The sequence below is a fragment of the Pelophylax lessonae genome (genome assembly GCF_965119305.1).
Source record: "Pelophylax lessonae genome assembly, chromosome: 13".
Lineage (NCBI taxonomy): Eukaryota > Metazoa > Chordata > Amphibia > Anura > Ranidae > Pelophylax > Pelophylax lessonae.
In genome coordinates this window covers 45,817,172-45,834,786 of record NC_138780.1, presented here as the reverse complement: position 1 = coordinate 45,834,786, position 17,615 = coordinate 45,817,172, and the positions used below count along the sequence as shown (strand labels likewise).

Genomic DNA, 17,615 nt, shown 5'->3' with positions numbered 1-17,615 from the left:
CTGGGAGGACATCATATGATATCCTCCCAGAACAGTGCTCCTGCCTGGCCTACGGGAGTACAATGACAGCTGGGCTGGAGCACTGTTGTTCTGAAAGGATGTCATATGACGAGGTGTTAAAAGGCTGTAAACCTAAAAATATCTGGCAGAGACAAAAAAGCTTAAGGAGTTCAGTGACCTTCAACTTGCCAAGGTTGATACCCACCTACCTGGTCTCACTTACCTAAACATCAGACAAATCCTGTGCCAAAATATAAGGGTAAATATAAAAGGGCTGTAAGACTGTATACTACTAATGCCATTGCTCGCGCTTCTGTCAATCAAATCCCGTGACACCGGACCAGGGGTGGGGTCAAGTCCCGCTGTCTGTGTCAATGGATGCAGCAGTGGGACTCAGGAGCGAGCACCCATGGGTGCCCCCAGGGAATGCGTCTTTCTATGGGGGCACCTGATGAAGAGGAGGGGCCTGGAATGCCGGAGGGGGACCCCAGGAGGAGTGGATTGGGGCTGTTCTTGTTATTTTTTGTAAAAAAAAAAATCAGAAGGTTTACAAGCAAGAGTCTGCAGTCTCTGACCATCTCCTGTACCATGTCTGCAGTCTCTGACCATCACCTGTACCATGTCTGCAGTCTCTGACCATCTCCTGTACCATGTCTGAAGTCTCTGACCATCTCCTGTACCATGTCTGCAGTCTCTGACCATCTCCTGATTCATGTCTGCAGTCACTGACCATCTCCTGTAATAATGTGTCTGCAGTCTCTCACCATCTCCTGTAGTGTCTCTTTGGTGTGTGAGGTGATGTGAGTTGTATATGTTTTATACAGACTGCATGTGAGTGACCTTACACAGACCCACCTACACACATAAAAAGATATTCACACATATACTGACAAAAAAGATACACAAAAAAAAAATTACATGTATACTGTTATTGCATACAGATGAAACAAAATAGGTAATAGCCCTGCCCCCTCTGCATGTAGCCTCCTCCTGAACCCGGCACATAGCCTCCTCCTGATCCTGGCGCGTAGCCTCCACCTGAACCCGGCACGTAGCCTCCTCCTGAACCCGGCACCCTGCACGTAGCCTCCTCCTGAAACTGGCAGGTAGCCTCCTACTGAACCCGGCACCCTGCACGTAGCCTCCTCCTGAACCCGGCACATAGCCTCCTCCTGAACCCGGCACGTAGCCTCCTCCTGAACCTGGCACGTAGCCTCCTCCTGAACCCGGCACCCTGCACGTAGCCTCCTCCTGCACCCTGCACGTAGCATCAAAGTGCAAAGTGCAGTTGCCCTCTGAAAGTGCATTTCCTCCAGAGCCTAGTAAATTAGGTAAGGCTTCAGTTTGCAAAGAGTACTCAATGACATGCAAGGAAAGGGGAAAAAAAACAGTATTTTTGCTTGTACATTATTGGATGATGGAAGTCAGCAGAGCTCCTGCTCATTTACTAAGCTCTGGAGCAACTGCTCTTTGCAAAGTGCACAGTCTTTTTGCCTTTAGTAAATCAACCCCCAGAAATAGGCTTGGTCCTTAAGTGGTTATTGGCCTCTGAATTTGGTTAATATCCTGCCATCTTGTGATAATTTTGGTTATTGCACCATCTTTTTCTATATTGCCTCCATGCCACATCCTGTTTTCTGTAATCCGAAACATTCAATAAAGATCTTTGTGGATGAGATAAGGTATTTGGTCAGGTACAGAGGTCTCAGCAAGGGATAAGTCACTAATATAACATTTGGCATCAAAATAAAGTGCAACCAGATTCCAACCAACAGAGAGGAGATCCCTACTCCTGTTGCTTCCCACTTGAGGGGTATAGCTGACCTTATACCAGCTCATTACAAAGATGCCGATATTCTTCTACTTCTCTGCAGAGACATCCCAAGGATACACAAGGTTCACCAACAAATAAAACAGGTCACACGATATACCATTTGCCCACCCATTGCCTGGACCTAGGTTGAGTCATTATAGGCAACATCTGCTTGGGTAATGTCAGGAGGTTTTCCACAGTTTTCTGACCATCTCCTGATTCATGTCTGCAGTCTCTCACCATCTCCTGTAATAATGTGTCTGCAGTCTCTCACCATCTCCTGTAGTGACTCTCTAGTGTGTGAGGTGTATATGTTTTATACAGGCTGCGTGTGAGTGACCTTACACAGACCCACCTACACACAGAAAAAGATATTCACAAATATACTGACAAAAACGATACACACAAAAAAATTACATGTATACTGTAATTGCATACAGAAGAAACAAAATAGGTAATAGCCCTGCCCTCTGCACGTAGCCTCCTCCTGAACCCTGCACGTAGCCTCCTCCTGAACCCTGCACGTAGCCTCCTCCTGAACCTTGCACGTAGCCTCCTCCTGAACCCTGCTCCCTGCATGTAGCCTCCTCCTGAACCCTGCTCCCTGCACGTAGCATCCTCCTGAACCCTGCTCCCTGCACATAGCATCCTCCTGCACATAGCATCCTCCTCCACCCTTCACGTAGCATCGTCCTGAACCCTGCACATAGCATCCTCCTGCATGTAGCATCCTCCTGCACCCTGCACGTAGCATCTTCCTGCACCCTGAACGTAGCACCAGCATACAGGGGGCACACTGAACACCAATATGCAGGGCCACTGGTTACTAGTCCACAGGGGACATAACAAATCAAGTAAAACAACTACCATGCAACTAAAAAAATCTTTTGAAGAGAATCTTGTTAGCTGGTTCCCTCATCTAACGTGCAACAATAAAAAGCAAAAAATGCAGCACTGCCCTACACTTCATCTATAAAATTGTACAAATGGACTTATAAGTGCAATGGTAAAACCTATAAATGAATATCCTGTGCAAATCAACCAATGTAATACAATATAGTAGTGATGGTGTCACCCTCTCTGCAAAAATATTTTGAGAAATTGCAGAGCTTCAATGTGCAAATAATGGTGAAACCCCCCACATATCATAACAACAGAGATGCTAATCAACCAGAGTATTAGAACATAGTAGTGATGGTGTCACCCTCTCTGAAAAAGGTAAGAGCTATTGCAGAGCTGCAATATGCAAATAGTGGTGAACCCCCCCATATATAATAATAATAAAATGTACAATTGATGTGCATATTTTACATTTTATTATTATTATATATAGGATGTTTCACCACTTTTTGCACATTGCAGCTCTACAGTATTACCTTTTCATGAGAGGATGGCACCATCACCCCCTCCCTCCAATTTGTTCCTCTATCTTATCTTCTTAACATTTGGTAGTCCGATCCCAAAATTTCTAAACAGTATCTTTATCTTTTTTTTTTCTATCTCATGGACAAAATGTGAGAAATAATGTATATCATACAATCATTCCATGAACACATACCACATACACTGAAACACATTTCAAGAAAATATGCTTATAAAATAGTTTACCATTTGCCAAAAAAAAAAAATGTCCCCAGATCTCATTTTAAAAATCTGGTCACCTTATGCTACACATATATTATATACAGTATATATATATATATATATATATATATATATATATATATATATATATATATATATATATATATATATTCTTTCTTTTTATCTTTCAGGTCTTCAAGACAACTGCAAATTGCAGTATTGTCTTTTTGCACTTGCACACCTACTGTTATGTTGTAATATATTGGTATTTTACAATACCAGATGGGGAGTGTGCTGTTACACTTGTTGTATGAAAATATAATACGATACATAGTAATGGGTAATGTTCATATTACTGGATTGAAAATGTATAAAGTTAATTTCCCTAAAGGGGTTGTAAAGTCTCATGGATTTTCACCTCTATGCATTAAGGTGAAAAACCTTTTGTGCTTCAGCTGCCAAGCAGACCCCCCACCCCCTTTTTCTTACCTGAACCCGATCACTCCAGCGAAGAGCACAAGCCCAGTGGCTCCAGCCACTTTCTTGGGTCCTAATTGGATAGATTGCTAGAAATCCAGTTACATGGTAGCCAGGCCGAGTCCTGCTGTGTGTAAATGGACACCGCAGTGGGACTCATGAGCTTGCCCACACAGGTGCCCCATTGAAAGTGGCTCTTTGCGGGGGAACCCAATTATAAGGAGGAGCCTAGAGAGATGTTGGGGCACCCCATAAAAGGAGGATCAGGCTACTCTGTGCAAAACAATCATCCCGGTATAGTTTTTTTAGAGCCGGTAGTCGGCTTTCAGGGGATAACAGCCGATGTGGCTTAGCAGTAGCTCGGACATTATCCCAGAGAGCCTTTTGCGGCTCTGCCTGGGTCTCTTGTCCCACCGGATACCGAGGCCATTAAACACTTAACCTCCCTGGTGGTATTTCCGAGTGTGGCTCGGGGTTAATTTTCAGTACCAAAAGCGATAACCCCGAGCCACACTCGAGATTACCCCAGAATCACACTCACTTTCCCTGCAATCCCCCGCTGTCCTCCCCATCGTCCTCACACTCTCTCCCCGCTCTGTGCTCTGCAGATGCCGGCACTTGCCTTCCAGTTCCCTTCCCTGCGAGCGTTGCGACGCAGGGGGGGTGGAACCGGCGGCAAATTCAAAAATGTAAATACACTAAATGACATGATACAAAGCTGTGATCCTAAGGGATTACACTGTATCATGCCATTTCACCACAGGACAGTTCTGGGCACCGGTCCTCAGGAAGGATGTGCTGGAACTGGAGAAAGTCCAGAGAAGGGCAACAAAAATAATTAGGGGAATGGAGGACATCAGCTATGAGGAAAGACTACAAACACTGAACCTATTCTCTCTGGAGAAGAGACGATTGAGGGGGGATATGATATCAATGTACAAATACTGTACTGGCAACCCTAGCATATGGAAAAACCTATTCAGAGAAAGGAAATACAATAAGAAACGTGGCCACTCACTAAAACTAGAGGAAAGGCGGTTTAACCTTAAAATACGCAGGGGGTTCTTCACTGTGAGAGCAGTAAGGCTGTGGAATTCTCTTCCGCAAACAGTCGTATCAGCAGGGAGCATTGATAGTTTCAAAAAACTATTAGATGGGCACCTTAAAGACCACAACATAAAAGGGTATACAATGTACGGTTAACAGCAAACACACACACACATCATAGGTTGAACTGGATGGACTGATGTCTTTTTTCAACCTCACTAACTATGTAACTATGTAAGGATTTCACCTGGTGACTGTTCCAGTGCCCTGCCTGTGCTTTTCCAGTGCTTTGTGTCTGGAAAATTGAGAACGACCATGGCGTCCAAAAAGCGTTTTTTTTTTTTTTTTGCCCAAAAGCGCTTTTAGACAAACTGGAAAACAGCGACAGCAAAACTGAGTCACTTGAAGAACTGAGCGATAGCGTTTCGTGGGAAAATTCGTCATCAGGTATGGAAAGTGAGGACAGCGACGATTCTGATGTCTCTTTCTGGCACATCGCTTGTGGAATTTGGGAAGTATATCAAATGATTCTTCAGAATTTCCAACAGAGCGATGTGCCAGAAAGAGACATCAGAATCGTCACTGTTGTCACTTTCCGTACTTGATGACGAATTTTCCCACGAATCGCTATTGCTCAGTTCTTCAAGTAACTCTGTTTCGCCGTTGCTATTTTCCAGTTCGTCTAAAAGGGCTTTTGCTCAAAAAGAACGCTTTTTGGATGCCATGGTCGTTGTCAATTTTTGAGGCACAAAGAATTGGAAAAGCACAGGCAGGGCACTGGAAAAGCACAGGCAGGGCACTGGAAAAGCACAGGCAGGGCACTGGAAAAGCACAGGCAGGGCACTGGAAAAGTCACCAGGTGAAATCCTGTGGTGAAATGGCATGATACAGTGTAATTCGTTAGGATCACAACTTTGTATCATGTCATTTAGTGTATTTACCTTTTTGAAATTGCCGCCGGTTACACCCCCCTGCGGTGGTGCCGGCATCGGCTAAGCACGCAGCAGGACAGCGGGGGAGGACTGAGGGGGAATTGCAGGGGAAGGTGAGTTTTAAACTATAAAACAACAGATTTCCATGCAAAACAATGTACCGCTTTTAGCACAGAAATCCTGACATAATCAAACCGCCAGGGTGTTTAAGGACCAAGCCTATTTCTGACACATGGGGGTTGATTTACTAAAGGTAAATAGACTGTGCACTTTGAGAAGTGCAGTTGCCCTCTGAAAGTGCATTTGCTCCAGAGCTTACTAAATGAGGCAAACTTCTCTAAACCACCCTAAAGCTGAAGTTTAATCTGCTTATAGTTTGCCTTCCTTGGCCCCATCCCCTTCAAAATAATAATGACATTTTTAAATCAAATCTTTCCCTTTTCATTGCATACCTTTCTTTAGACCCAGTAATGTAATCACTGGGTTTCTGTGTTTCTCTATGCAATGCAGGCAGTTTGTGGCTGGTGGGAGGAGTCATCAGGGTGCTGTACATAGCTTCCTGAAAACATCACAATACCCTGTCTCAGAACTCTGATTCGAGCATTGGGCTGGCTCTGGGGAGTAGTTATGCAAATATTATAATGCCCAGATGACAGTCTGGAGGAGTGAGCATTCCTAGGCAGAGTACATTGATGTGCAGCCCACTCTAAGTAATACACACCTATTATGTTGAGCCCCTGTGATTGGAAGACCTGAAATCCAATGAATGAAAGAGAGGCAAGCCAGGGACAGCCAGGCTGAGAGGGAAAGAGCTAAAGGATGTTGGATGTTTTCCAATCACTAAATGATGTGGGCTCTGACTTACTGCAACTTCTAATGCACAATGTGAAAAGCAGAACCCACTTCAACCTCCTTGTAGCTCTGTAAGGTCAGAGCGGAGACCCCACAGACATTGGACCAATCACTGCTATCTGACAGACATCCCATAGATCAAATTCTGCTGCCTCTACTCATCTGATCATTGTGTGCTCTTATCTAATGTGTTCACATAAATACATATAAAGTCCACATATAGAAAACAAGTATTCCGATAATCAGTCATTTATTTGGAGAAGCTGTTAATAGTGTTGAGCGAACACGGACTGTATTATTCGGGTCCGTACCGGATAATTGGATTTTTGCTACCCGGACACGGACCCGAAAACTTTACTGTATGTTCGGGTTTAAAATCCGTGTTCGGTAATTTTATTTCCTGTTTTGTATGTAATGGCGCGCTTTTAATGGTGGGCTTTCAACAGCCAATCAACAAGCGTTTAACTGGTGTGCCTTAAGCCATCCCAGCCATGCCTACTAATGTATTAGTAGCTGTGATTGGCCATTGAAGCATGTGACCCATGTGTTTATAAGCTCGAGAGACACAGCGCGGTGCGTCATTCTGCTGTAGTGTAGGGAGAGAGCACACATAACGGTGCTGGCTGCTGCTGATTAGGGACAGACAGGGAAAAACAACATTGTGCCCGAAAAGAATGCAGGGACAGGTCGGAGTGTAGGCAGGGAAAGATATTTGAGCATTTTAGGGACAGGCCAGAGAGAGTAGGCAGGGACAGATAGGAGACACAGGACAGAACAATCGTCCGTTAGCGATCTACATCGATTTTGCTGTGTGGGGGGTGGTGCAGTGAATGATCTTTTTGCCCTCGCTTGAGCCCACTGAGGAGGAGGAGGGAGAAAAAAATATATTTTTATCAGTCTGTTGTGTGCAGCGTTCAGCTATATTTTACTACAGATTGCTGTTCTAATCTGCTATTTAAAAATTACAAAGTTAAAGTGGAATTTTTTTTTCCCCTTCATAGCCTGCTGCTGACCGTGACATAAAACATAAGACACTGCTGTGTTCACATGTGCTATTAAAAAATCACCAATTTTATATACTTTTTTCTATTCCGCTATTCAATATACACCCTTTTGGGGTAAAAAAAAATTAAATTGTGGCATAGTCTGTACTAATCTGCTATTTAAAAATTACAAATTTAAAGGGGAATTTTTTTTTTCCCTTCATAGCCTGCTGCTGACCGTGACATAAAACATAAGACACTGCTGTGTTCACATGTGCTTTTAAAAAATTACCAATTTTATATACTTTTTTCTATTCCGCTATTTAATATACAAACTTTTGGGGTGAAAAAAATTAAATTGCGGCATAGTCTGTATTGATACGTGTGAGATACACCTTTCAAATTTTTTGGGCGCATCTTCCACTGCCAAGGATTGCAAGGCACTTCAGTTTGCCTCCTGTTCTGAACTCCTCCTACTCCTCTTCCTCATCCTCATCCTCATCCTCATCCTGCTTTTAGGGTACAAAAAATTGTAATCGGGCCTAGTCTGGGTTTGTACGTGTGAGATACACCTTTTTATATCATATTTTCTATTCCGCTATTCAATCTACACCCTTTTGGGGTAAAAATAAATAAATTGCGGCATAGTCTGTATCGGTACGTCTGAGATACACCTTTCAAATTTTTTGGGCGCATCTTCCAGCGCCGAGGATTGCAGGGTGCTTCAGTTTGCCTCCTGTTCCGAACTCCTCCTACTCCTCATCCTTGTCCTGCCTTTAGGGTACAAAAAATTGTATTCGGGGCCTAGTCTGTGTTTGTACGTGTGAGATACACTGTTTTGCATACTTTTTTCTATTCCGCTATTCAATATACACCCTTTTGGGGTAAAAAAAATTAAATTGCGGCATAGTCTGTATCGGTACGTATGAGATACACCTTTCAAATTTTTGGGGCGCATCTTCCACCGCGGAGGATTGCCGGACGCTTCAGTTTGCCTCCTGTTCCGAACTCCTCCTACTCCTCATCCTGCCTTTAGGGTACAAAAAAATGTAATCGGGGCCTAGTCTGGGTTTGTACGTGTGAGATGCACCTTTTTATATCATATTTTCTATTCCGCTATTCAATCTACACCCTTTTGGGGTGAAAAAAATTAAATTGCGGCATAGTCTGTATCGATACGTGTGAGATACACCTTTCAAATTTTTTGGGCGCATCTTCCACCGCCAAGGATTGCAGGGCACTTTAGATTGCCTCCTGTTCTGAACTCCTCCTACTCCTCTTCCTCATCCTGCCTTTAGGGTACAAAAAATTGTAATTGGGGCCTAGTCTGGGTTTGTACGTGTGAGATACACCTTTTTATATCATATTTTCTATTCCGCTATTCAATCTACACCCTTTTGGGGTAAAAAAATTATATTGCGGCATAGTCTGTATCGATACGTGTGAGATACACCTTTCAAATTTTTTGGACGCATCTTCCACCGCCGAGGATTGCTGGGCGCTTCAGTTTGCCTCCTGTTCCGTACTCCTCCTACTCCTCTTCCTCATCCTACCTTTAGGGTACAAAAAATTGTAACCGGGGCCTAGTCTGTGTTTGTACGTGTGAGATACACCGTTTTTATAAAAAATTTTCTATTCCGCTATTCAATATACACCCTTTTTGGGGTAAAACAAATTAAATTGCGGCATAGTCTGTGTTTGTACGTCTGAGATACACCTTTTTATATACTTTTTTTCCTATTCCGCTATTCAATATACACCCTTTTGGGGTAAAAAAATTAAATTGCGGCATAGTCTGTATCGGTACGTGTGAGATACACCTTTCAAATTTTTTGGGCGCATCTTCCACCGCCGAGGATTGCAGGGTGCTTCAGTTTGCTTCCTGTTCCGAACTCCTCCTACTCCTCTTCCTCAGCCTCATCCTGCCTTTAGGGTACAAAAAATTGTAATCGGGGGCTAGTCTGTGTTTGTACGTGTGAGATACACCGTTTTGTAAATTTTTTTCTATTCCGCTATTCAATATACACCCTTTTGGGGTGAGAAAAATTAAATTACAGCATAGTCTGTATCGGTACGTGTGAGATACACCGTTTAAATTTGTTTGGCGCATCTCCTTCCACCGCCGAGGTTTGCAGGGCGCTTCAGTTTGCCTCCTATTCCGAACTCCTCCTACTCCTCTTCTTCATCCTCCCTTTAGGGTACAAGAAATTGTAATTGGGGCCTAGTCTGTGTTTGTACGTGTGAGATACACTGTTTTGCATACTTTTTTCTATTCCGCTATTCAATATACACCCTTTTGGGGTGAAAAAAATTAAATTGCAGCATACTTTGCATATTTGACTGTGAGATATACCCGTTGTATTTGTATACGGTTTTTCTATTCCGCTATTTAATAAACACCCTTTTGGGGTAAAAAAAATTAAATTGCGGCATAGTTTGTATATTTGACTGTGAGATACACCCGTGCGATACTGTTGTTGTTTTGTTCCGCTATTCAATTAACACCTTTCTAGGGCAAGATCATAAATTACAGAAATATGAGGAGAACGTCAAATAGGGGTCGTGGCCTGGGTCGTGGTGCTGCTGGTAGAGCTCCTGTTGCAAGGAGAGGACGTGGTCGATCTGTGCCGGCTACACGCACAAGTGAAACACCTTCCTCAAGTGTGAGTAGGCGACAGAACCTGCAGCAGTATTTGGTAGGGCATCATCCGCCTCTACAAGTGTTGAGGCAAGAACAAGTAGAGGCGATAGCAGATTGGTTTTCTGCTGACAGTGCCTCCAGTTCCTCCACATTGTCTCCCACCCAGTCTACTGCAGAAAGGTCAGAGTTGGCACCTGCAGCCGATGTCCAACCGTCTTTCACCTCACCCCCTTGCAAATCAGGCAAGCAGTCTGAGCCCCAAGTCATGCAGCAGTCTCTTCTTCTTTTTGATGGCTCTGTCAACAGGGTTTCCCATCCACCTAGCCCTGCCCCAGAAGTGGAAGAGATTGAATGCAGCGATGCCCAACCACTTATTTCTCAAGATGAGTACATGGAAGGACCATCGCAGCACGTCTCCGATGATGACGAAACGCAGGTGCCAACAGCTGCGGCACTTATTGAAAAATTAAAAAAAATAAATAAAAAAAAAAAGAGATTTTTTGATTTTTACTTTGGATTTCAGATCTGGGGGGTCTAAAAAGTGTACATGTGAAGTTTCAGCTCTGTAGCATGTCGAGAACCATAAAAAAAAAAGATTGTTTGTATTAAAAAACTTTAAGCACAGGAATATGGCTTCTCTGCTGTAACACCTTGCCGGTTTAATAGAAGGCATTTTTTTGGGTTCTTTGCAGTCAGGAAAAACATCTGAACTTGTGTATAGTGGTACTGTGCACAAGTTCTGATGTTTTGCCTGCCTCCAAAACCCCCCAAAAAATGCCAGCAAAAACACACCTGGGCATTTTTTTTTTTTGATGCTAGCGTTTTTTTTTGGCATTTTTGTGGGGTTCTTTGCAGTCAGGAAAAACATCTGAACTTGTGTATAGTGGTACTGTGCACAAGTTCAGATGTTTTGCCTGCCTCCAAAACCCCCCAAAAAATGCCAGCAAAAACACACCTGGGCATTTTTTTTTGACGCTAGCGTTTTTTTGGGGTTCTTTTGAGGCAGGCAAAACATCTGAACATTTGTATAGGGGTATATATAGACATATATGTCTGAATATATACCCCTAGACATATATAGGTGTGATAGTAGCAGAAATATATTTCTGTAAATGATTTAATTAGCGCAAGCATTTATTTCTGCTACTATCACACCTATATATGTCTAGGGGTATATATTCAGACATATATGTCTATATATACCCCCTATACACATGTTCAGATGTCATGTCCTCAAAAAAGCACTGGCAGTGGCAGCCCCTGCAGCATAAAAAATGCTTGGCTGGTGAGAAGCCATATTCCAGTTACGAAGCAATTCAGAGAAATTATCATTTCTCTATAGCGATCACCCTGCTATGGAAGGGTTTTGTCACCCTGCCATAGCAGTCACTGCCAGTTAACCCTACATTACACTACGGTCCCCTTACACTTAACACTTTCCCTACAGAAACTCAATTTTTGAAGCTAACTTAAGTGTAAAGGAGCACTCTAACTACACTAGATATCCCTTTCCTCACACTAAAAATAGCTAAATGACACTTTTAAAGTAAAATTAACAGAACTGCTTCCATTCTCTTCCATGTCCAGTATAACAATGCTAGGAATATGGCGGGGGCGATCTTATATACTGGGGGGCGTATTCACTAATGATTGGTGTAGGGACCCCCTAGTCACTCCAATCACATTCCTAGAATTCTCCTGCCCCCTCAATTGGCTTTTGCTAATGGTTCTGGTCCAATCACGGGCTTTTAAAGCCCATTTCCTGAAGCATTGCATTTTGGGCGGTTCTGGTTGCCGAATTCCGAACTTTTTGGGCAAAAAGTTCTAAATTCGGCCGAACCTCGAACACCCAATTTTCGGGCCGAACCGATGGTGGACCAGTGTATTATCTGAACGTGTATTTAGCACGGCTGGGGGCGTTATCACAGACAAGCGCAGCCGCCTGTCCAGAGACAATGTGGGCAAGCTCATGTTCATTAAAATGAACCAGGCATGGATCCCACGGGACTTTTCCGTACCTTGTGCAGAATAGAGATGGATACCGACCTTACCCAGCCATTGTTATATTTTTGATCTTTCTCACTCTTTTGGGGTGTACCCTAATTTAAAATGACTAAAAAAAAGCAGTGTTGACTACCTCGTCCCCCTCCACCACCGCTTCCACCTACACCGCCACATCCACCGCCACCTCAACCTCCCTCCTACTCCATATGGGCCTCATCCTTCACAGATGAAGAAAATTGTTTTATTTTTCTGTTTTTCTGTGTTTTGTTGTTTTAAGTTATTTCCCTATCCACATTTGTTTGCAGAGCACTCGCCATGCTCTTAACTACATTTTGCTGCCATTTGCAGCACTCTAGCCCTTTCCATTGTTTTTTTAGAGCCATTTTAGTGCCTGAAAGTTCGGGTCCCCGTTGACTTCAATTGGGTTCGGTGTCCGGGAAAAGTTCGGAAAAAGTCCGGAACACGAACCCGGACTTTTGTTTCAAGTTCGGCCGAACCCGCTGAACACGGACATCCAGGTGTCCGCTCAACTCTAGTTGTTAATAATTTCAATTTAACAGAAATAGCATTTATAGTTTTTATTTTTACCTCAAACTCTTGATGTTGTGTAGAGCCGGTATAAGTTTCCTCAATCCTTCACTCGGAATATTACATGAACTTAGATTTACTTCTTCTGTCTCTCTGCAGGATTGAAGGATAAAAGACAGCACAGAGCAGTCCAGAGGGCTTAGGGGGTCACCAGAAAAGTCAACTTTGTTTGATCCAATACATTGTGACACCAGAGCCTTATTCCTGGTCTCATGAAGATAGTAGAATATATTAAAAAGATTTCTGTTTCCTCTTATGGATTTGTCAGATCTTTGTTCTGGTATTTTCTTCTGGATCCAGGTGATGACATGTCTGGCAGCCTGAGTAGACAATTCTCCCACATGAGACTTTAACATGGATCTAGTAGAAGAGTCTGAGAGACCGCAGAGGAAACGAAGGAATATTTCAGCACGGCCATCTTTGTAAGATTCAGCCTTATCAAGTGTTTCCTGTAATCTGTCAGCATTATAGTTAATAAAATGAACTAAAGCAGCAAAAAACTCCTGAAGAGTGAGATGTAAGAAGGTGTAATCCACATCAGGGGGCTGACCAGATTCCATCATGAAAGATGAAAAGAGATGTTTATCATTTCTCACACTGAATGACTCCAGTTGACGCTTATCAAATACAATCATGTGATTCATGACTCCATGTTCTGCCATCCGCCCAATAGATGTCAGCAGTTCCCGGGCAGTGTGAACATCATCTTTATTCTGGCTGTGATTGGCCAGAATGTTGGAGACAAAAGTCACAAAGAGTTGTGTCACTGTTTTGGGTAATGATGTCATCAGCTGATCAGTGATTGTTGGTTGGGCTCTGAAGCACATTGATAACACTGTACAGATGATCCAGCAGTATGATGGGATATAACAGAAAGTGTACAGCATGTCATTCTCCTGTACATAATGAAAAGCCTTCTCTGACAACTCCTTATTTCCAAAGAAATTATTAAAGAAGATCAGTCTGTCGTCATGGAGAAATCCCATGATATCAGCTATTCTCTGGAAAACACCGGTATCAACTGATGCCAGTCTGGTTGGGCGGCTGGTTATCAGTACAGAGCAACCCTTAAGAAGACTCTGCCTCACCAAACTGACCACAATCTCACCACAATTTGTCCTGTAAGCGAAGAGTCTACTTGATCTAAAATCCATTTGGCAAACACTTTCATCTAATCCATCAAATATAAAGAGAAGTCTCTCTGGATCTTTTAAAATATCTCCAATCTGACTCCCCAGATATGGGTATTGTTGAAGAATCATCTCCTCCAAGCTGACCTCTCTCAGTCTATTAAGGTCCCGAAATCTGAAGAAGAAGACAAAGGCAAATCTCTGGTAGTGTTTTCTGGTCACCCAGTCATAGACAAACTTCTGCATCAGTGTGGTCTTCCCTATTCCCGGCACTCCGCTCACCATTACTGCATGTGGTACACGTTGTGACTGGTGGTTCCATCGGAACAGCCTGTTGGGGGAAATGTGTTCCAGTCCAGTCTGTGTTTTCTTCAAGCATTCCTCATGTTTTACCCCAGTCTGTATTATCTCATTCTGGGGACGCCCCCTGAACTGATTAGTGGAGACTACAATCAGCTTCACATAACGCTCATTGATGAGGAATCTTTGTGGTTCCAGGGTAGTTCCTGGGGGTCTATGCTCCACTAGAGTCTCAGTCTTCTCCATCAGATATTGTTTGTGCTTTTCCTGAATATCTGGGAATATAATGCAAATATTTAATGATTGGTTAAAACAAAAATGAACAATGTCATGTTTAGTCTTAGCAAAACTTTGTGTCATATTCTGAGCACAGATCTTTGTTAATGCACTACAAATACATATATTTTAACTCATTGATAAAAGTAATACACAGACTTGCAGTACGTAGTTAACCACTTAAGCCCCGGAAGATTTTACCCCCATTCCGACCAGGGGCACTGCGTGACTTTAACGGAGAATTGCGCGGTCGTGCGATGCTGTACCTAAACGAATTTGGCGTCCTTTTTTTCCCACAAACAGAGCTTTCTTTTGGTGGTATTTGATCACCTGTGCGATTTTTTGATCACCCGCTATAAACAAAAAAAGAGCGTCCATTTTGCAAAAATAGCAATATTTTTCCCTTTTTTTTATATGATATTCCCCCAAAAAAAAATGTAAAAATCAAAATTTTTTAAAATTTTCGGCCAATTTGTTTTATGCTACCTATGTTTGGTAAAAAAAATCGCAAAAAGCGTATTTTGATTGGTTTGCGCAAAAGTTATTGCGTTTACTAACTAAGGGAAAGATTTTTGTCATTTTTGTTGTTTTTTTTTTTAACGCGTAATGGCGGCGATCTGCGATTTTTTTTGCGGTACTGCGACATTGCGGCGGACAGATCGGACCCTTGACTGACATTTTTGACACTTTCGGGGTTACCAGTGACATTTCTACAGTAATCAGTGCTATACATATGCACTGTTACTGTAAAAATACACTGGTAGTGAAGGGGTTAACTTTATTTGAGAGGGAGGGGCTGTGTGTGTCCCTAGGGGCGTGATTCTAACTGTGATTGGCTGGGGCTTCAGCTGTATGCAGAGTGATCAACAGATCTACATAGTAGATCCAGATGATCAGCTCTCATACAGCGAGGAGAATGACAGGCAGCTTGTTTACACAAGCTGCCTGACTTTCTCCCTCTCCCCCGCCGATCGCAGAGTGGCCGGCGGACATCGGGTCCACCGGTCACACGCGCGGGGGGGTCCGTGACCACTCGGGAGCGGGAGCGCGCCTCCGGGGGCGCGCACTCGCTCCCTAGACCCTCACAAGCTAGTGACGTAGCCCTACGTCACTTTGCCTGTGAGGGGCTGACCGCCGACGTAGATAGTCGTGCGGCGGTCGGCAAGTGGTTAATGAATACCTGAGTCAATATTAGATGCATACATTAACTGATTAAAAACGTTGGTGATTGGCAAATCATATCTCCTGTTTTTCTTATAAATCATTTTTATATAGCATGCATTCTATCTTCTAAATCCACTGTCACCCTAAGACTTCTGAGTTGTTGATCCTCATGGATTGATTTACTAGAGGCATAAACTGTAGGCTGTTCACTTTGCAAGTGGATTTGCCTTTGGCTTGGTGAATGAGATGAAACTCTGCTGACTTAAAGGGTTTGTTACCCCAAAACTTCATATTCCTTATACGTGGCTGCTGTACCATGTACTTGTATGAGAAAGTATCCTGTTCTCTTTGTATTGCTTCCTTTATGTGAAATCCCGGTGTTCCCACCAGTCCCTCTGCTTTCCTATTAAAAACTGACCACACTAAGCAGGATAATACACTGTTGTCAGTTCACTATCTATGCTGGGAACTCAGCCTTCTCTCCTCCAATGATCAGACTTGTCCTGACACCCCGCCCCGCTGCACAACCATTCACTGGGAAGCTCAGTGTACTTCTGCTTCACCTCCCCCAGCTCTTATGCAGCTGAGTTCAGAGGGAATGTTATCACTTATAGAAAAGTGGAAAAAGTTATTTATAATGTTTTTTATATCTATACAATCATGTGTTGCCTTTCATTTCTATTTTAAACTGAATGGGTTGTTTTACAAAGTGATCCTCTGCAATCACTTTAAATGAACTAATCATGTTAATTTTCGGAAATGCAAGAAGAATCAACATGGGTGAAATAAATAATGAAAATGATTAACCATCATGCTGTTTGGGGGCAATTTCTTTAATTTTTAACCACTTCTGGACCGGAAGGGTTTGCCCCCTTAATGAACAGGCCCTATTTTGCGATTCGGCACTGCGTTACTTTAACTGAAAATTGCGCAATCGTGCGACGCTGTACTCAAACAAAATTTGCATCCTTTTTTTCCCCACAAATATAGCTTTCTTTTGGTGGTATTTGATCACCTGTGGGGGTTTTTTATTTTATGCGCTATAAACAAAAATATGCAAAATGTACAACAAAGAAACCTCCAATGGGACTTTAAACGGCATCACACTGAGATGAATGTGTAAAATATATGTCATTTTATTAATACAACATAACAGAAAAAAGGGTATAGAAAAAATGGGTACACAATAATGTGACACAAATAAAATGTTAGCGACTAATGACAAACAAGACCGGTTAGGAGTATGATATTCTCTGTTGGGCTGTGGAGACCCAATGCATTTCGATGTAATACAATGTCATAATCTTCTTCAGGGGTCTTTTTACACAGAACCAATGAAGGTGTCTGAGATAGAAACAAATAATAGAATTTTTGTAAGAACTTACCCTATAATTCTTTTCTCTGAATCCTCTGACATTCGCAGCCCATTCAGATGTTCTTCACTATTGGGTAATGGCACCCTCTGCAGGAGCAGGCTAGGTAGTGAAAACTTGACAAAAGAGAGTTAAACCAACACACACCTCTAGGGGGCTGTCCCTCTCGACATTACCCTCAGCCATTCAGTGCTGCTCTTCAGTTTCGTAGCAAGCAGTATAGGAAGACAACGAACCCCAAAATAGAGGGGCGGGGGCTGCGACTGTCAGAGGACTCAGAGAAAAGAATTTTACGGTAAGTTCTTACAAAAATTATATTTTCTCTTACGTCCTCTGACAGTCGCAGCCCGTTTATATGTTCTTCAGTATTGGGATGTCCCAAAGAAGTGCAGGTGTGAGGGGTGGGAAAAGACGCAAGGAAAGAAATGGCAACAAGGCCAGAGAAAAAAAT

At 42.9% G+C, this 17,615-nt stretch overlaps 1 protein-coding gene across 1 annotated transcript in view; it reads right to left on the bottom strand.

Moving 5' to 3' along the window:
* LOC309569711 (NACHT, LRR and PYD domains-containing protein 12-like) overlaps positions 1-17,615 on the bottom strand; it is a 1,096,074-nt gene that overhangs the window by 1,029,434 nt on the left and 49,025 nt on the right. The window contains exon 5 of the mRNA XM_082275674.1: positions 12,922-14,626. Within this exon, the coding sequence (XP_082131800.1) occupies positions 12,922-14,626 (1,705 nt within the window). The remainder of the gene's footprint in view (positions 1-12,921; positions 14,627-17,615) is intronic.